Source organism: Peromyscus maniculatus, chromosome 14 (genome assembly GCF_049852395.1).
Source record: "Peromyscus maniculatus bairdii isolate BWxNUB_F1_BW_parent chromosome 14, HU_Pman_BW_mat_3.1, whole genome shotgun sequence".
Taxonomy (NCBI): Eukaryota; Metazoa; Chordata; class Mammalia; order Rodentia; family Cricetidae; genus Peromyscus; species Peromyscus maniculatus.
This window is the reverse complement of record NC_134865.1, coordinates 57310140-57330630: the sequence shown is the minus strand read 5'-3', so window position 1 is coordinate 57330630 and position 20491 is coordinate 57310140. Positions and strand designations below refer to the sequence as shown.

At 50.2% G+C, this 20491-nt stretch overlaps 1 protein-coding gene across 2 annotated transcripts in view; it reads left to right on the top strand.

The window, feature by feature from the left end:
• The window catches only part of Ltbp2 (latent transforming growth factor beta binding protein 2), an 89282-nt gene that overhangs the window by 23123 nt on the left and 45668 nt on the right, over positions 1-20491 (top strand). For both annotated transcript variants that reach the window (XM_042260930.2, XM_042260929.2), the window contains exons 4-8: positions 16724-16914; positions 17867-18037; positions 18503-18709; positions 19413-19702; positions 20305-20407. In XM_042260930.2, coding sequence (XP_042116864.2) covers positions 16724-16914; positions 17867-18037; positions 18503-18709; positions 19413-19702; positions 20305-20407 — 962 coding nt within the window. The remainder of the gene's footprint in view (positions 1-16723; positions 16915-17866; positions 18038-18502; positions 18710-19412; positions 19703-20304; positions 20408-20491) is intronic.

The following is a 20491-nucleotide window of genomic DNA, read 5'->3' as shown; positions in this document are numbered from 1 at the left end:
ACTTGTGTAAAATATAAAAAGACTGGGCTTGTCGGGTGGCACACCCCTTTAATCCCAACACTCCGGAGGCAGAGGCAGGTGGATCTCTGTGAGTTCCAAGCCAACTTGGTTTACATAGAGAGTTCCAGATCGGCCAGAACTACACAGTGAAACCCAGATGTACTCCAGGTCTTGTACTCCAGCTTTGACTGGGTTGGGGTTCAGGGAACAGTTGGGAGAACAATGGAAGGGATCTCCTCCTGCTGTACTTGACCCAGAGCAGACATGCCGAGGTTGCTGAGGCAAGACTCAGCTTGCTCAGAAGAGCAACGACCAGGAGTCTCCCAGAATCCATCTGCTACCCTCAGGGAGCGGACAGTCAAATTATACTTCCCATAATCCCCTCTCCCTTTTCCCACCTGTAAGTCCAAATGAGGACATCTAGTCCAAGGAGATTTCCAAATCCCTGACGAAATCCGGGTATTTCTCCTTTCTAAGACCTCTCAGAGCTGAGGACTATCAGGCCCCCACCATAGCTTTGGTTTTAGCTCTCCATCACTATAACAAAATACCCGAGGTGGTTAACTTGTAAGAAGAAATGGTTTATTTTTGACTCATAGTTTTGTAAATTCTGGTCCAACACGGAGCAGATCCACTGCTTCAGACCTCTGGCTGCCAAGCCAGAGGGAGTGTGGTGAAGCATGGTCATTTCATGACTAGGAAGCAGAAGAGGAAGATACCGGGGTCCCAAGCCCCCCTTGATGCTGTATCTCTTCCCACCCGTGACTGAAGGGCCTCCCACTAGTCCCTCACCCCCTACCTCTTCCTAAAAATCCTACCAGCTCCAAATAGTACCACCCTGGGGATCAAGCCTCTAACACCCAGACTGCAGAGGGACAGTCTAGTCGCAAACTACTGCAAGGATTTTTCAAGGCCCAGTTCCAGCCCTTTACAAATGCTGAGAGTCAAGCTATTGGCCTCCTACTGGCCTACAGCCTGCAGGTCAGTGGTGAAGGCTACAGATCACCACCACCACCACCACCACCACCACCATCACCACCACACCACCACCACCATCACCACCACACCACCACCACCACCACCACCACCACCACCACCACCACCACCACCACCACCACCATGACCACCATACCACCACCACCACCACCACCACCACCACCACCATGACCACCATACCACCACCACCACCACCACCATGACCACCACCACCACCACCACCACCAAGACTCACTGTACCCCCACTGTTGCCCCTCCTTGTGATTCCTGCATGAAAGTCTCTAGCTTAGTGTTAGGTAGGGAGAAGATTTCGTACAAATGTTGTTTAATCAATTGTGCCCTTGGAGTATAAATGAGGGCAAGTTAGGCAACTCCTGGGAGCAAAGAGTAGAGAGGATCCCCAGAGTTCCTTGCACTTTAATAGTGGGTCTAGATTTCCGGCTAAGGTGGGGGATGTCCAGGCTAAGATTAGGAGGACTAGGGTTGTGGGTAGGGTGATGTTATTGCAGTTTAACGGTAGTGTGCTGGTTACAGTGAGCTTGGCATTATGCCTTCAGTGTGGTATTAGGATAAGGGTTGAACCTTAGGGTTGTGGTGATGCAGAATTTAGACTGTGGGTCTTTCGAATGTAGTACGGTTGTTGTTTTAATCTAACCTCTGTTGGAGTCTTAAAGAGGAAGCTGGGGTGCTTTATGGGTTCCACCTCACCCAAAACCGGGGACGAGAAGGCACCGGGGTTGAGAGTGGGGCTCCTAAGTCAGACAGACCACAGTTTCATATGGTTCTGCTCAGCAGCTGTGGGATGCGGTAGGGTATTTTTTCGCTTCTCTGAGGCTCACGCTCGACCGCACGGGTCTTGGGTTGAATGATGACAGACCCAGGAGAAAGTGCTGTGTCACACAGTTCAGGGTACAGTACTCCACAGTGAGGAGTGTTTCTTGTTTGGATCCGGAGTTCCATCGGAGAGCCAGAGAGCCGAGGGAGCATTAATAAAGGGTCTGTTTAACAAGGTGTGTGGGTGGGGGAGGGGAAATGAGAGGGCCTGGAACTGGGTAGCAACATCAAGTCTCCTTTTAAGGGACAAGAAGCAGTAGCTAGGACCCAGAGTAGCACAGCTGCAGGACGAGGCTGCCTCAGGGGCCAGCCTACAGTGCTTGTGAGAGGATGGGACCTCCGTTCACTTTCCTCCTCTGATCGCTTCCTGGAATTCCCCATTGGGTAGCATACAGAGTGAGGAAGCCCCCCAGGACCTAGTGTGGCCTGAGAGGGATGTCAGGGGGCCACCCAGGCAGGTAGAAGAGCCTCGAACACACAGAGCCGCCTCACAGTGTCCTGTGGGCAGGCTGTTCAACCACTGCCTCTCCACAGTGAGGAAACTGAGGGCAAGCCGCATTAACTCGAAACACACTTGCACTTGGTGGGCTTAAGGATTTTCATTTGGAAGGAAGAGGCTAAGGATCAAAGAGGCAAGAGGAGAGGAAAGGTGGACAAAGCCCTCGGGGAGCATGCGTGTGTGACCAGGGCCTGGGCGGAGAGCGGCAGGGGGTTGGTGCCTCCATAGTCCTGGTGGTTTCCCAGGCTCCAAGACTTCTCCTTTGGAGCTCAAGGCTTTCACATCTATATCAGGTTTCACCCCTTGCCAGGCATGTGGAGGAAGTTTCTGATTTATGGGCCCAGTAGTTTTTCCAGCTACTCAATCTGTAAATCTGCCATCAGTTAGTTCACTGGGCACTGCCAGAAAAACCAGTGAGCGCTTCCCAGGTGAAAATTGCTTCAGCAAAGTCCAGTGGTGTTAGAATAACAGAGAGAGAGAGAAAAAATACACTCATTCTAAAATATATACTCATTTCTATGTGTGGCATTCATGGGGTCAGCACGCTTTCCCATCTGATGCACATGTGTGTATACACACACACACACACACACACACACACACACACACACACACGAACTCCACCCCTAGGGAGTGAGTGCCTAAGGGAGAGATCTAAGCCGAACCGGGTAATTTCTTAGAAATGGATAAGAAAGAGAGAAAATGGGAGGTATGCAAACCCAGGACTCTTGCCTTTAAGACCTAGAGGGATGTCTGTGTGTTCGCGCGCGTGTGTGTCCACCTGTCTGTCTGCAGATGACACTGACGATGGCTAAATGATTCCCAGTAATGAACTGTGAAAGTGCATAGTTCCCCTGTGAGCCACAGAGCTGTGGTTTTGTGTTTCTGATTCATGGTGGAAGTGAATAGCTGCAGCAGGCATTTGGTGGCAGCCTTTCTTCTTCTCATTTCTCCTAAAAAAATATTTGTGAAAGGTCTAAAATTCAAGGAAGCTGAGTGCTTCTTGAAGGGAAAAAAAATCCCCGAGCCTTGCAAAACAAAGATTATAAATCAAAACCTCTGGAGCTCCCAGCCGATTGCCCACACAGAGCTCTCGCCCTGGCGCCTCAGCTCTGACCACTACCCCCCTTGTCCACCCATGTGTGCTGGGTTACCTCAGAGCTGCTTGTAGGAATCTGGATCCGAGTCACCAGTGAGGCTGCACCCTTCCAGGGCCCCTTCCTTAGAGAAAGATGGCTATGCCTTTTGCAGGCTGAGATGCGACAAAAAAAAAATTAGTGCTAATATTTCTTCCCTCTTTGTAATCTCATGGATAGAGATGCCTTGTAGATCCTAGCAACTATTAAATCAAGAATGTTCTCGTTTCACTCAATAGCATCTATGGCTTCTCCGTTCTGTACTTTTGTGTATGTGTATGCCTGGAGGTATGTGTATACATATGTGCTTATATTTGCAGACACCAGAGGACAAACTTGACTGCCACATCTCAGGAGCTGTCCTGGGACACAGGGCTCACCCATTTGACCAGGCTGGCTGCCCAGTAGGCCCCAGTGACCTTCCTGTCTGCCTCCGCACCCTCGGTGTTGGGATTACGAGTGCACAGCACCTTGCCTGGCTTTTTCACATGGGATCTGAGGATCTCACACTTGTGTGGCGAGCATTTTACTGACGGAGACATCTCCCTGTCCTTGAGGCTTATCTTTGGCACATAGGCGTTGCCAGCACACACCCTTATACTCCATGGCCAGGATTAAGTAAAACAAGGGTCATTTAAACACAAACACTGTGACACCATGATGGGAAACCCAGCGACTGAAAGAGCTACTACATGGCTTACTGGAAGGTAGCATATAGCGTGTGTATACACTGCACAGAAGGGCAACTCACATTCTGGCAAAGTACAGAACAGGTGATGAAAGGTTCATGGGATTTAAAACTTAGGCGTTATTTCTGGAATTCACCACTTAATATTTCCGGACTATGGCTGATCTTTTTAGTTGCAGTTGACAATCAATGAAACTGCAGGAATCAAAACCGCCTTAAGGGAGAACTACTGTGTTTGATCAAAATGGAGTCTAGAGAGAGAATTGTGGCTCTCAGAGAGGACCGTGGCTCCCCTCAGCCACCCAGGCTGGGACAGCAGACAGCCAGAGGAGGAAATGCTCTCAGACGGATCTCATTATAGCCTAACCTCAGCTCATCTGGTTTCCTGTCCCGGGATCCGAGAGCAGTGACCTTCCTGCAGCGTAAGCAGATGGCCTGTGCCAGCAGCCCAGGGAGGCCCAGGCCTTGAGCAGGTCTCCAGCAACATGTCTGCCCACACCTTTGATCCCTGAGTTCAGCATTCCCACTTGTCTGCCCTATGACAACCCATCTTAAGAGAGAGATGCTCCCACAGCTTCCACCGTCTCATCTCCCAAAAGACAGTCCAAACTAAACAAGCTCCGGTGTGAACCCACTCTGTTCACCCCCGCGCCATGCATTCTGTGTGTCCTGAGTGGATTTTTCAGGCCAGTTGCAGGAGAGGATGCTCAGAAGGGGGCTGAGTGTTGAACAGACACTGGCAGGGTTTTGTCCAGGCACAGCCTGCTTGCCTGCTTGTCTTCTGTCCTTCCCTTCATCCTCCTGTCTTTCCTCCTCTTCTTTCTTTCTTCCTTTGCAGTAATAAGAGTACTGGGATGGCTTGGCCTCGTGCCTTGCTTCTAAGAGTTCCTGGCAATCTGGAAGAGCAGCCAGTGGGAAGGAGAAGGGAGGGGGCATCCCTGGGCAGTGTGGACAACAGGGGCAGCTAAGGGACCTATCTTCTTATTAGTTCCTGGGGTGTGTGTGTGTGGCAGTTGGCACAACACCTCTTCAAGGCTTCTCTTTTACGCTGAGTTCTGTAAGATGAGGTCCAGACCAGGTCTTCTATACCTCAGATGCAAAGTAGATTCACATAGCATTACATGCCAGTGTCTACCTGTCTCTGTTTCTCATTGGCTAGGTGACCTTAAACAACTTGCCTAGTTTCTCGTGCCATAGCTATAAACTAGGCAGAAGATCAATGTCCTGACTTTAATGATGATTAAATGAATTAACATATGGGAAATGCTCAGCACAGCCTGGCAGAGCCTAGAAAGAGGTCTTTTTTTTTTTTTTTTTCCTAGTAGAGGACAGTCTTCTAGCTAGGTCTGTGCATGATTTCCTCCCATTTCCCCTTGACCAGATAGTCCTTGTTCCCCACTGAGCATCCCCACCTGCCCGTTCTGCATCTGTCCCTCAGTGGTCACTCTTTTCTCTGCCCTTCCCACTCCCTATTCCAGCTCACATTCCACAACTCTGGAAAGCTCCAGCCTCAGGGCCACATCTGCTTAGGAGGCCTGGGGCACTTGGGTTGGACAGTGTACTCAGCTATGAGTTTCCTGACCCCTGGGACATCCTGCTTTTCTTCTCTTGGAGTCTTCTGACAGCCTCGCAGGCAGGGCCTTGTCACTGGGCTACTGTGCGCTGATGTTTGTGTGGTTCCCTGCATCAAAAGTAACAGGGTGAACAGGGCTGAAGTCTATCCCGTCTTCTGGCCGTCATATCCTGGTGCCGTGCGGCATCCTCCTGAGGGAAGTAAGGCAGCTTCAGTCGTGGCAACAGGTTTACTAGGTCTCCTGCCTCCTGCCTCCCTGTCTCTGTAGGCAAGTGCCCAGTGGGACTGTGCCCTTTCAAGGACATCATAAGCACACCTTGGCCTGGTTGAATTATGAATTCATGAGATCTCAGTTCCCTATGAGCTGACAAGTCTTCCAGATGACACTGGCCCTGACTGGGAAACAAGGCCTTCCCAGGGATGGATAGATGGCACCAGTGGAGAGACAGCTCAGGGAACCAGGAAGAAGTTTGAAGTTCAATGTTATCAATATTTGGGGGCAGCAGCTGGGTCCCCTGTTATGTGTTGAGTCTGCATAAGATATAGAGGGTGAGATTCAGCCCCTGCCCTCCTGGAGAGTCTGTGTCCCAGGCTCAGCTCCAGGGTGGTCCTGCTGGGCACAGAAGGAGGCTGAAAGCTCTTGGAGAAGAATGGAATGCCCATTGCCTGAAAAGTTTGTCATGGCCACTCTGGGTAGAAAATGAAGGGCAAGTTTGTCCTGGGCACTAGACAGTCCCTCGGGCTACTTTTTCCTCCCACCTCTGTCCCGAGGCACCCCAAGGGTAAGCCTGGTTTCCAGGCAGCAGAGGAGTAAAGATGGTCGGGCTGCTGAGGGCATGACCTACAAGATAGACTGCTTGCCTTAAAAATGCTCTGCCGTCAGCGGAGGAGAGGGATAAGGATCTTCAGCATTTGGAGCCCCCTGAAACTGGGGCAACACCTGCTTCAGGGCTGTCCTTGGGGTAGGGATGTGACCTCAGCCAGGGGTTAGGGGTCCCCTTCCCCAATATCCCATAGGACACACAGAACTGCTCACTCCCTTTGGTACCTATGTGCCTTTCTGGAAATGCTGTGTTCTCCCCCAGCTGCTGGGGAGGCAGGAGAGGCTCTGGCCAGGAAGGACTCCTCCCCATGGGGCACCTCTAACCCAAATCTTGGCCGGGGCATCCTCTGGGGTCTGTGAGCCAGACCTACAGTCCTCTCAGACCTGGGCATGGCCATGGAAAGAACTAGAGGCCCAGAGCCTCAGGACAGGGAGTGCGACTCACAGGCAGCCAAGTTGGGCTGAGAAGGGCTGACCAGTGAGGCCGAAGGCTTGGATGAATGGATACATCGTGCAGCAACCGGAGGGACCTTGAGACACCTGGGGGACACCTAGGGAGGATGAGCTCTCAGCCTCTCAGGATAGGCGATAGAGATGACAGTTCCAGTGTACACCACGCAACTAGGAACTGCCCACTGAGAAAACCGCCCCTGAGTGTCTATCATAGGTTCCTGGAGGTGTGGCAAGGGGCCATCTGATCCTGGTGTGGGTGTGAGGCCTGCCTGGCCAGCCAGGAGGGGACAGGACAATGATCTGCCAGACTTCCTCTTGGGGCCTTTCGTGGGCCCAGATCCTCTGGAAGCCAGAGTCACTGGGGAGGATCCAGGACATGTTAACTTGCAAGGAACTGGGTCTGCAGTCATGAAGCAGAAGAATATTGTAGGCACCTCCTTTCTGCTGCTTTCTTCTTGTCCCCTTCTCCGGGGGACAGCCTAGCCTCTTCCCCTGATTTGCCTCAAAGCTAGGCCTTGTTCCCTGCCCACCTTCCTTTTTTTAATTCTCTCCTCACTCTTACGTTTCTCAACCAGTTTAGGTATCAGAGCGTGTGAGAGTCTCAAGGAATACATGAGCCATCGACACAGTTAATCTCATGATTGGAATGAGCTGGAAACAGTTTTCTGAGCAGAAACTAAGATGATCGCCTGTGTGTCTGTGGAAAAAAAAACCAAACCCTCACACCAAAAAAACAAAAAGCCCAAACCCACCCAGCTATAGGTGTATACACACACACACACACACACACACACACACACACACAAGCCATGGAAAGAGTGAACTGAACTATTGAGTGATGTGTGACGATCTGTTGCCACATTTTTCCATTAATATTAGTTTATTGCTTGCTCATTTGTTCAATCGCGTACTAGCAAACAAGTAGTAACAGGCGCCAAGGGCTGGAGGATTTACGGAATGCAACTTAGAGCTGAGACCACACTGCTCATTAGCAGATGTTCCCCCCTTTCGGTGGGAGGTGTCAGCAGAGTTGGGCCTGAGCTCTCTCCCCTGGCCAGATCACCCCCCCCCCCCGCCCCTCCTACCATCCACCACCCCCCCCCCCCCCGGCCCCCACAGGACACACTTCCACTGTGGCTACAGCACCGACTGGCCTGAGTCTGGCCTTGAGATTCAGCTTGAGGCCCTAAACACATATCACGTGGCCAGTGGAGCCCTGTTACCGTTTCTCTTGGGTTGCAATCTGGGCTCCTAGTCTGTAACCCCAGCATCTGAGAGTTGGAGACTGGTGAGTCATAAGTTCAGGATCATCCTCAGCAGCACAGCGAATTCAAGGGCAACCTAGGACACGTGAGTCTCTGCTTCCAAAAACAGGTCAACAACAGAAGGAATCTGGGCCCCGACATTTCCATCCCGGACCCCCGTAGCCCAGACCACAGTTAAAGCCTTCTATCTGGCCACCTTCCCTCCCCTCTCTTCTATTACCAATAGAGCCTAGAGACTAATGTTGGCTCCTGCTGAGCCTCCTCACCTTTGCTGGGTGCTGGGCACTTTGCCCAGCTTCCAGTGCATCTGAGAGGGAAAGATGTTTGTCATCCTAGGGACCCAGTACCCAACCAGTAATAGGCATGTGTAAGTGCGTCTTTAAAAAAAAATTTACTTGGTGTGTGTGTGTGTGTGTGTGTGTGTGTGTGTGTGTGTATGTATTCAGGTGCCCAAAGAGGCCAGAAGAGTGTGTGGGATTCCCTAGAGCTAGAGTTACATGTGAGTCACCTGGTATGGATGTTAGAACAGGGCTTGAGTCCTCTGGAAGAACAACGTGCACTTTTGACCACTGAACCATCTCTCCAGCCCTATAAGTGCTTCCTGGAGGCCTTTAGGAGGGTATAAGAGGCCCAAGAATATGGATCCAAACCTGTTCTTTATTTCTCAGTGTCCTAATATGTAAAATGGTAATAATTAACAAAGAAGAGGGGATTTAGAATGAAGTGGTTTAGTAACTTAGCTTCTGTGCATCATGAATCCTGCAACCTTCTGCAGGTCATAGACTTTCCATACATTCTAGTTTGCTTGTTTTCAATCACAAAGTAGGGAGCGCGTGCATAAATTGGGGACCAGGTTATAGAGAGGCCTACACGAGAGGATACACATGATGTGTATTACTGGTACAGAGCCCTGCACAGAGTAAAGTGTTCATTAAACCTTCATATGGGGGCCGGAGAGATGGCTCAGGGGTTAAGAACACTGGCTCCTCTTCCAGAGGACCTAGGTTCAATTCCCAGTACCCACATAGCAGCTCACAACTGTCTGTAACTCCAGTTCCAGGGGATCTGACACCTTCACCAATGCACATTAAAAAAAAAAAAAAGCATTCCTACCAGGTAACCTGAGTTCCCACTTCCTGCCCCTCCCTCATAAGCAGCCACTATTATTAACTTCCCAGGGTTTCCTTCTAAGGTTGCTTTATGAACATGCACAACATGCATCTGTATTTTCAGTAATTTTTTTTAACAACTTTACATCCCCCACACACACCAGGAGTCAGCAAACTTCTTCCATAAAAGGCCACATGGTAAATATTTTCAGCTTCCTGTGACATATGGCTTCTGCAACCACTCACCCGGGCTGCTGAAGACCAAAGCCAGCCATAGACAGTGTGAGTGGCCCTGCTCCAGGGAGGCTTTATTTATGGAAACTTACATTTGAATTTTATATCATTTTCTCATGTCAAGAAACAGCCTTTTTAACTATTTTTCCAGCCGTTTAAAAATGTAAAGACCATTGTTAGGACACAGCCTGTATAAAAACAGCCAGGAGGTGGGATTTGGGCTGTTGTGTTTCCGCATTTCAATGTGTCTTGGAGCGTGTCCCTTCCTGATGCGAAAGAGCTGTTAAGACACCTGGCTCCATCCTGCGGCCATCTCTAGATTAACCGCTCCTCTACTGGAGGTCACTCAATTACTTCTATTCCGTACAAAATATTTTGCGAATTCAAAACAGCGCTGCTCCGAAGAGCCTTGTATTTGCATCATTTTGGACATGAACGCATGCTTTGGGACAGGTCCTTTAGAGGTGAAGAAGTGCTACAAGACGAGAGGGGAGCAGAGCGGGACGGTAAAGACAGCCAGCCAGGGACAGGAGTCCCCAGGAAGCCAACCTTTTGGGTTGATGGAGGATGGAGCGTTCAAAACTGTTCTACCTTGCGAGAAGGGGGCTGTGGCCTCCCGTTGGGGGCAGTAATCAGCTTTGGAATCAAGGTGAGGAGCCCCTCTTAAGTAGTTCCCACTGGCCAAAAATGGGACTCACAGGCTTAAGGGTCACCACCCTTGCAGCTAAGGGGAAGCGGCAGACTCCATAAGGTCAGGAGGGCAGCAGCCTCGCCAGCGCAGGTTTACCTGCGAACCGGTCTCAGAGGTGGACCATCAGGCCCAAAGCCTTCCCGCCCTGTGCCAAGAGCCGGCATGGGCAGGTCGCTCTCTGAGGTCTCTCTCGGCTCCTCTCCTGCCAGCGACAGCGGAGAGTGCCTGTTTTTGCAGTCTCAACAACACGCATGTCATTAAATTTTGGGAGCTTAGCTAGTCTGGTGGATTAAAACATGCTGTCTCAGGGTGATTTTTCATTTGTGCGTCTCCTAAGCAGAGAGGCCGAGCACTTGGGACCTCCTCCTCTGAGCTTTTTATTCGTCTCTTTTGTGGGTTTTCTTTCAGAGCCTTTCCTCTCTTTAGATACCGTGATAATTTCTCTTTTGTCTGTGACATGATTGCACACACACACACACACACACACACACACACACACACACACACACACCCTGCTTGCTCATTTGTCGTTTCACTTTTTTTTTTTAAGGTGGCTTGGGCCAAGCAGAGGTTTTTGATCACAGTTATTTGAGTGAGTGAGTAATGAATGGTGTTAAACACTTAGCATGATGCCCGTCACCTGCCAGGCACTAAATGGCCATCGCTTCCTTTTCCCCTGGTCCTCTCCGTTCTGCACTTTCAGAACTGTACTCACTAAAGATGAGTCCCACCTCCATGCGTTTCTTACATTATTTTTCCTAATCAGGAACTCAAGGCAGGAACCTGGGGGCGGGAACTGAAGCAGAGCCCGTGGGGGAACGCTGCTTACTGGCTTGCTCTCCATGGCTTACTCAGCCCACCGCCTAATACAACCTGGGATCCCAGGGGTGGCACCATCTACAGGGAGCCAGGCCCTCCCACACCAACCATAAATCAAGAAAATACCCCACAGACTTCCCTACAGGCCAGTCTGATGGAGGCTTCCTCTCAATGGAGATTTCCTCTTCCTAGATGATTCTAGCTTGTGTAAGGTTGACAGAAAGCCAAGCGGCAACATCCATCATTATATTTTGTTCTTTTTAGTCCCGTCCTTGCCCTTCCCACCCTGGCTGCCCTTCGGTCTCTCCTGCTTCCTTGAATTACCGTGTGTTTCTACCCTCCCTCTTCCTTTCCTCTCACGCTCTTTCCACGTTCACCACGCATCTCTAGATCCCGCACCCCCATCCATCCTCTCCGCACAAGTTCGGATGTCGCTCTCCCACCCCTGAGGCTTTCTGGAGTCTCTCTACTAGATAACATCTTTTTTTGCATCTGAAGCCCTGCAACTCTGTCATCCTCACAGTCCGTCTTGGGTTCTAGACATTTCCACACATTTACCACACCTTTGCTGAGCTTTGATTGCCTTATTTATGAAATGGAGTTTCTGGAAAGAGTAAGGATTTAGTTTCATTAAAAATAAATATACTGCCGGGTGGTGGTGGCGCATGTCTTTAATCCCAGCACTCGGGAGGTAGAGGCAGGTGGATCTCTGTGAGTTCGAGGCCAGCCTGGGCTACCGAGTGAGTTCCAGGGAAGGCGCAAAGCTACACAGAGAAACCCTTCTTGAAAAACAAACAAACAAAATAAATAAATAAACAAACAAACAAATAAATAAATAAATAAACTGCCTGATGCATAATGCATTTTCTAAGAATTCAATATATATATGTATCTATATATGTTATTAAATTATATATATATACATAAAAACGTTTAAAAGCACAGTTACACATACACAGAACTCTCATGCCCACTGTTTACAGTTCCTTCCAGACTAGCAGGAAGGAGAATTTTTTTTTGAGAATTTTTTTTAAGGCTTACTGTATAGCCTTGGCTAGCTTAAAACTCACAGAGATCCACTGCCTCTGCCCCCCCAAATTCTGGGATCCAAGGTGTACACTATCATGCCCAACGAGAGCTTATTCTCACTGGAAGTCTAGTACCCATGTTATTCTTCAGCTTGCTGTCCTCATTCTAAAGTAGCAAGGATAGGGTGTGGTACTTAAAGCACCTGGCTCGGTGCTGGGTACTTAGCAACAGCACCCAGAGCTATTCTGTGTACCGTATGTTGATGCTTAAATGTTCGTCTTTTAGCATCAAAGACTCTTTTCACACAAGACAGGAGCCCTAAGTACTGCTTTGTATGTAAACTAGACAGAGCAGCGCTTCCAGAGGAGAGCGGACGTGGACGGGGTGGATGTGGAGCGGAGCGGCTTATACCTATGCTCTCCCTGCTGAACTGGGGCTTCGTTGTTTACTCTGCTGTAAGCCCCAGTCAGCCGGCCTTTTGGATTTTTGTCACTTAACTCTCCCTGTCACATCAGTGGATGACCATGGATTGGGTTCAGAAGAGGTTCCTGATGGTTAAAAAAAAAAAAAAAAAAATGTGTGAGAAGAGATTAGACACTTGGCCCTTTATGTATAAGGATGCTTGGACTTTTCTTCTTCTTCTTCCTTTTAAGTGGAGAAGAATTCTGAATGTGACTGGGTCACATTTCCTCCCTGGGGTGGGACTGAGGGTGGGGTGCTATTCAGTCCAAACGGCAGCTAACTCTTCCGTCCCTTTGAAAACCCTGGCATGCTTTTCCTCTTATGAACACTCGCTTGTATTCGTAAGGTGATTGCACGGCCTCCCTATTCTCTCGGTCCTCTCCACAGCCCCGTGAAGTAGGTGTTCCTAACGCTGATGATGATGATGATGATGATGATGATGATGATGGGTTCAGAGGAGCTAAGCAATGTGCCCAAGGTTACACTGCTGGAAGAGGCCATATTGGCCCTTCTGTCCCAAACCCTTCCTTTCTCCTCTAAGCATCCAGGTCCTCTCTATGACTAGGGGTGTCTGGCTTGCTTGCCCAGTGTTCTGCTCTGAGAAGAAATTCAATTGGCCCTGAAGATCTTTGAAGCGTCTGGTGATGCACCAGCTTGCACACAGCTCTCTTGGGCAGTCTCTCGGAAGCACTGGAAGGATTTTGCTTTTGATGTATCAGATTGTGCTGACCTTCCCCTGAGAGGGGTGAGCCTGAGGTCTGGGTCTCAATTCCAGACCATTATCACTCTTAGAACTTCCACATGGCTAACAGGACCTCTCCTACTCCAACCCCCAAACTCTGGAAGCAGGAAGAGAATTTGCTGCTGAAGGTTCTAGAAATAGCAGCATTGAGGTTCCCAGGAGCCAAGGTCTGTGCCACAGGGCCTGGGGCAGGGCCTGGGACAGATGAGGTAACCAGGCTCTGATAGTGTCCACGTCTAGCGTCTCTCAGTAGAGTGCTCATGGCTTGAACACATGGAGCCAACTGCTCAGGAGCAGGAGGGAGCAAGGGTCCCAGACCATATCCTATTAGGGCACGTGATCTAATGGGGAGAAATGGGGTAGGACCTAACAAGTGCAGACCACCCCTCAGCCCAGGCTGACTTCCGCTGGGGTCTGGGCTGACCCAGAACATGGGCTCTGGAGTCAGGGTGGTCTATCTGGAATCCCAGTGTGTTGGTTTAGCTGTTTTATAATGTTGGGTGAGTCTTTGGCCCCTCTCAGCTTCCATGTTCACATGTCCTCACACCCACCATGGTCCAGATGTTGTTCTGTATACAGTGGTTCTCATACCGCTGTCAGAATGCTAGAGTATTTACAGTAGAGGCCGTCCAATAACAAACATGTGGAAGATCTGTTCAAGTTTATGAGATAAACAATTCAAAGGGTTGTCAAAGAACAAGCAATAAATATATTCACAAACAAAATTTCAACCTCAGAAGTATCTATGAAGGGGGAGTTGGAGAAATGTCTCAGCTGTTAAGAGCACTTGCTGTTCTTACAGAGAACCCAAGATCAGTTCCCAGCACCCACAGGCAGCTCACAATCACCTAGAACTTCAGCTCCAGGGGATATGATGTCTCTGGCCTCAGCAGGCACCTATACTCACATGGATATACCCACACATATACACACACAAATATATATTTTTTGCTCTGATTGTTTTTTGTCTTTTGTTTTTTGAGACAGGGTTTCTCTGTGTAGCCCTGGCCGTCCTAGAAATAGTTTTGTAGACCAGGCTAGCCTTGAACTCACAGAGATCCTGCCTCTGCCTCCCAAGTGCTGGGATTAAATGCATGTGCCACCAGTCCCTACACAAAAATAATTTCTTAAATTAAAATTTAAAAAGGAGAGAAAAGCAACATCAATATGTCATTATTATGCTTATTCAATTAATGTATTACAATACTTAAAATAAGGTGGGAAGTAGCAGATTGTGCATGCCTGTAATCCCAGCTCTGTAAAGGAAAAAAATACAATTATGAGGCTAGCCTGAGCTACATAGCAGACTCTCAATAATGATGATGACGACAACAATAATTACTATTCTAGGCTACGCTAGTGAGTGTGTGCTCTGTGTGGTACATTTATGTACTTTATTAAGTTTTAAACCCACTTTTAAATTTTAACTGATACAAAAAAACTATAAAAATTATATATATGAATGGGGTTCCATGTAATGTTTGATACATGTATGTATCAAACTTATATGTTTTGATGTGACCCCTTCAGAAAACAATACACCAAAATATATTAAAGCTGAAGATGTTTGCAGTCTTGGATACCGCCTTGGTAGCCTGAGGAATTGAGTTCATCCTAATGTCATAACTGTCTTCAAAATGTTTATTATTAAAAGCTTTCCAAACACATAAAGTACAATGGCTAAATAAAAGGAGTGATTAAAAACTGAGTGCTGGGAGAAAGCCAGGTATGGGCTCACACACCTGTAGTTCCAGCCCTAGGGAAGTGGAGACAGGAGATCCCTGTCTCAATCACCACCACCACCACCACCACCACCACCACCACCATCATCATCACCATCTGCACAATTGAGTTTGCTCTGCATGGTCCATCGGCTTCCTGACCACCCATGCTAGCCCAACTGGCGAGCTCTAGGTTCAGTGAGAGAACTTATCTCCAAAAGTAAGTTGGAAAGTGATCGAGGAAGATGACGCCCAGTGTCAAACTCTGACCTCCACACACATTTGCACACATGTGCATATGCACCTTCACACAACTGTGCACACACATAAACACACACACACACACACACACACACACACACACACACACACACACACACACACAAATCAAGCATACAGAATGAAACAATTAAATGGAACAATTAAGCCCCCTAAAGGAATATTTTTGTAAAATTTACATTTCTTTGTTTGTTTGTGTGTGTGGGGGCATGGTGTGCATGTGCAGATCAGAGGAGAACTTGCAGCAGTCTGTTCCCCCACCGCGTGTGGTCCAGGGATCGAACTTAGGTGGTCAGGCTTGGTGGCAAGTGCCTTTGCCCACTGAGCCATCTCGTCAACCCTAAAGGAATATTTTAACAGGAGAAAAAACATCACACGTGTGGGACTTTCCACAGTGAAAAACAACAATCTAAAAAATGCAACAGGAGTATGTCTCTGAGTTGTGATCCAGATCAACAGCCATAGGGCATGGGAAATGATAAATCTGGGGGAAAGGTGTAATTGTATAGAGTAGAGCATAATGTTAAGTAAAAAAAAATTTTAAATTATATCTACAGCTGATGATACTCTTATAAAATCATATATGTGAGCAAAGGTTGAAAAATAGGCAAAAGTATCTGCTGTGTTGGGATGGGAGATGATGGACTCTTTTTCTCTTTGAATATGGTTGCTGCATTATTTTCATATTAATTAACTGGGAGATAGATCCCAGACTCTGCCCCTGAAAGATCTATGCATATATATATTTGTTGTTCACCTATTCCACACGATTTACATAGAGGCTTATATGGGGCAGGGCCAGGTGTGGTGAGGCAAACCTGTAATCCCAGCACTGGGAAGGCTGAGGCAGGAGGACAGTGAATTTGAGGCCAGCCTGGACCAGGCTTCAAAATAAAAAAAATTTTAAATGGAGTTGGGGATGTAGCGGTGATAGAGTGCTTGCCTAGCATGTGCACATTCCTGGGATTTATCCCCAGCACTGGGGATAAAAATAGCAGGGTTTGGGCACAGACCATGGTTTCAGTGCTGGGTTGGCCCATGAGTGGGCTCTCCAAGACTCCCAGAATGCCAGAACTACACAGGAAAGACTGATGCTTCATGTTGTAGTCAGAGGTCCTGAGGCCCAGAGAGGCTGGGTTTCCTAAATATTCCAATAGGGGTAGGTGCTCCCCCTTAGAAGACTGGCCACCCTTGGTCCTTTTATCTGGGCACTTATCCATCGAGAGTCAGCCATGTATGGGTGGGGAGAAGGCATCTTAATGGAGTGCATTCTTCTAGGGCAAGTGCTGGGTTGAGGGCAGCCAGCTGATGGAGGGCCGAGAGATGCCGTTCCTGGGATGCAAACCCCCAGGCTATGGTCATCTCCACAGGACCCTGAATGGCCTCAGCCAGACCCGCCCCTTGCAGCAGCACACAGGGCTGTCCAGGACTGTTCGTCGTTACCCGGCCGCTGGTGCCAATGGCCAGCTGACTTCCAACGCCTTGCCTTCGGGACCAGGACTTGAGCTGAGAGATGGCACCCAGCCAGCATCACATGTGAACCACCTCTCACCCCCTTGGGGTAAGGTTGCATCTGGACTGAGGAGAGCAGAGAGGCATCCGACCCATCCTTGCCCTGCCTCTGCTTCCCCCTCCACCCCCTCAAGGGACAGAGCTGTCACCTTGTCCTTCACTGTTTCAGCCAGCCAACAAACAGTATTGGTGCACTCGCTTTGTGCAAGTTCCAGAGTGTCAGACTAATCCATCTGGACCCTGGGACTTTGACGGCAGTCTGCGGTCTCCTGCTCTGTCATCTCTGGTCTGCCTTTGCTTCCTCCATGTCCAGCTGGGGCCTCAATCCCCTGACTCATGCACTTCCACATTACCCTTTCTGCAAACTCCAACCCTGGACCAGTGCAGCCAGCTGCTGCTTCTAGGAAACCCCCAGCGTTTCCGGACACCTGTCACCATACATACCGCCATTGCCTGCCGCCCTCGCTTCCTCCTTGGTGTTTTCCTGGCTTCGCCACACCCTGCTAAATGAAGCTGGTAACCAGATCCCTCCCCCCCCCCAACCTGATTCTCGCCATTCCTCAGGCCTTATCTTCCTCTGTTTCCCCTGGGAACCCCCCCCCCCACTCTGCCAGCCGGAGCTATGTTCCACTCCCTGCCCTTGTACTCAAAGCCTAAGTCTGCACTCGTTGGCTGTGTAACAAAGGCGCCCTGGATACCGCTCTGCCTCAGTCCAACTGTAAAATGAAATATTCTGCTAGAGAGTTGAGACTCACCAGTGCGGTTTTGAATGGCTCCTCTCGCAGCGGTACATATCAGTGTGCATGAAGCGTGAGCCTAAGGGGGGCCTGTCTGGGCACTTCTTGAAAACATTGCCCTACCTGGACCACAGACAGACCCGGTGTCCGGGTCTTAGCACGTGCTGTGAGACGTACCTCTCGTCCTAAGGGCCTCGTGCACCAGGCTCTGGAGATCAAGGTTATGCTTTGGCTCTGTCCAGGACCCAAGCCCTCTCTCTGCAGGGCTGAACCTCACCGAGAAAATCAAGAAGATCAAGGTCGTCTTCACCCCCACCATCTGCAAGCAGACCTGTGCCCGTGGGCGCTGTGCCAACAGCTGTGAGAAGGGCGACACCACCACCCTGTACAGCCAGGGTGGCCATGGGCACGACCCCAAGTCTGGCTTCCGTATCTGTGAGTCCCCTTCCCACACACGGTCTTGGCGTGGTGGTGGTGGTGGTGGTGGTGGTGGTGGTGGGGGCTGCCTCTCAGGGACGCCTTGGCGTGGAGCTTCCTGTCCTCTAGTTCTGTCAGTGGTTATAAATCACAGCCGGGAGTGAATCTTATCCCGGCGCTGTCCCAGCTGGGCTGTGTGACTCCAGGCAAGTCACACAACCTCTCTGAGTCCTTGATAGAGAAGAAGCATGCCCCTGCCTGTGCTCTAGGTTATTGTGGTGGGCAGGAGAGACATGAGGAGGCTTCTCTGAAAAGCAAGTTATGTGCTTGTCTTCACTCCAAGGGCTTCAAGGGAAGGCCCTGCATTTCAAGGGGCTCCACATCCTCCAAGCCCCCCCCCACCCCCAGATTTAGTGCCCCACCTCCCTGCTTGCTTGTCACCAACTGGAGGTCAGCTGCCAATCACCCTGAGTGTTGTCGTAGATTTCTGCCAGATCCCCTGCCTGAATGGAGGGCGCTGCATTGGCCGGGATGAGTGCTGGTGTCCAGCTAACTCCACAGGGAAGTTCTGCCATCTGCCTGTCCCACAGCCAGACAGGGAGCCTCCGGGGAGAGGTTCCCACCACAGAGCCCTGCTGGAAGGGCCCCTGAAGCAATCCACCTTCATGCTGCCTCTCTCCAACCAGCTCGGTGAGTGCCAGCGATTCGGGGCAGCCAGCCTGCGAGGTTCACCGGGTAGGGTGTGCCGTGGCTGTGCCAGGTCGGGGACAGGTCTCCATGCCATCCCCTATATGTCTGCCTCCCATCGGAGTTCCTCCGTGTGTGTGTGTGTGTGTGTGTGTGTGTGTGTGTGTGCGCGCGCGCGCGCGTGCGGCCCTTCACCTGTGCTGGGGAGGACAATGCAGCTTATGGGGCCCCCAGCACCCCTCCCCCCAGCCCGGGCAATAGGGAGGGAATGGGGGCAGAATTCAGCATGCATTTCATTTCCCCGCCTTCTGGTAATAGGTGACAAATTAGAGGTACAAATATACAGGGTTCTATAGGAGTTGGGATGGATGGGTGGTGGGATGACCCTCAGGTATCCCTTGACTATGGCTTGCATGTGGTTTGATGGTACTCAGGGTTTCACACCGTCACAGAGGAGGAAGAATCGGAAAGAACTTTGCGGCTTTCAATGCAGAGCCTTGCATGGAGTTACCACTTCTTCCTGTCTGGGAGTGGGGGTTAGGGGGGCATTGTTCTGGTCCCACATAACAGGCAAAGAAATGGAAGGAGGCATTTGGAGAGACACACAGTCTGGAGCCCGACTGAACTTGGGTGGTGGGCACTCTTCATAGGGCAGAAAAATGAGGTAGAAGCCCTTCTTGGCTCTGACCCCAGCCCTTCCGCCTAGCCTCTGTGAACCCCTCGTTGGTGAAGGTGCACATTCACCACCCGCCCGAGGCCTCTGTGCAGATCCACCAGGTGGCACGGGTCCGGGGTGAGGTGGATCCCGTGCTGGATGAGAACAGTGTGGAGACCAGAGCTTCTTCCCATCGGCCCCCTGGCAGCCCAAGCCACAGCCACTGGGCCAGTAACAGCATACCTGCTCAGGCTGGAGAGGCCCCTCGGCCATCACCCCCAGTGCTGTCCAGGCATCAGGGACTTCTGGGCCGGTGTTACCTGAGCACAGTGAATGGACAGGTGAGAGAACAAAGCTCCCGCCTCAGCTCTTCAGGTGTCTAGGACGGCTATGGCTTCCCCGGGCTATAGTTCTCTCTCTCTCTTCCTTGGTCCATTTCCCATACGGGCAAATCCACAGCACAAAGGTCCCTGAGTGGGTTGGAGATGCAGTTCAGTTGGTAGGATGCTTGCTTCATATGCACAAGGCCCCTGGGTTGATCCCTAGCACCACATCAAACCAAGCATCGTGGTACACTCCTGTAATCCCTGCATTTAGGAGTTTGAGGCAGAAGGATCAAAAACTTAAGGTAATCCTTGGCTACATAGTGAATTCAAGGTCAACCTGAGCTACAGAGACTCTGTCTAAAAAGGGGAGCGATGCTGAATGTGGAGAGGCCGCATCTTCTCCCTGAGCTGTGTGTAGTGCCTGTCAGTGCCAGGCACACAGAAGGGGACCACGGAAGTCCCCATGTAGAAGAGCCCTCACTAGTAACTGCAGTCTAAGACAACCTAGAGTTTGGACTCAGAAAAACACTGGCTTTCTGGGAGTTGAGTCTAGGACCCTTGGTGATGGACAGCTGGTGTCACGGATGTCTATGGTCTTTCTTTTTTTTTTTCCCCAGTGTGCTAACCCCCTGGTGGATCTGACTTCTCAGGAGGACTGCTGTGGCAGTGTGGGGACCTTCTGGGGGGTGGCCTCATGTGCTCCATGCCCACCCAGACCAGGTGAGTATCAGTGTCAAGATGGAGGGCTCCGGGGGAAGCGCTCCATCCCCATCCCTCACCACCAAGGCCCGGCAATATTTCCAG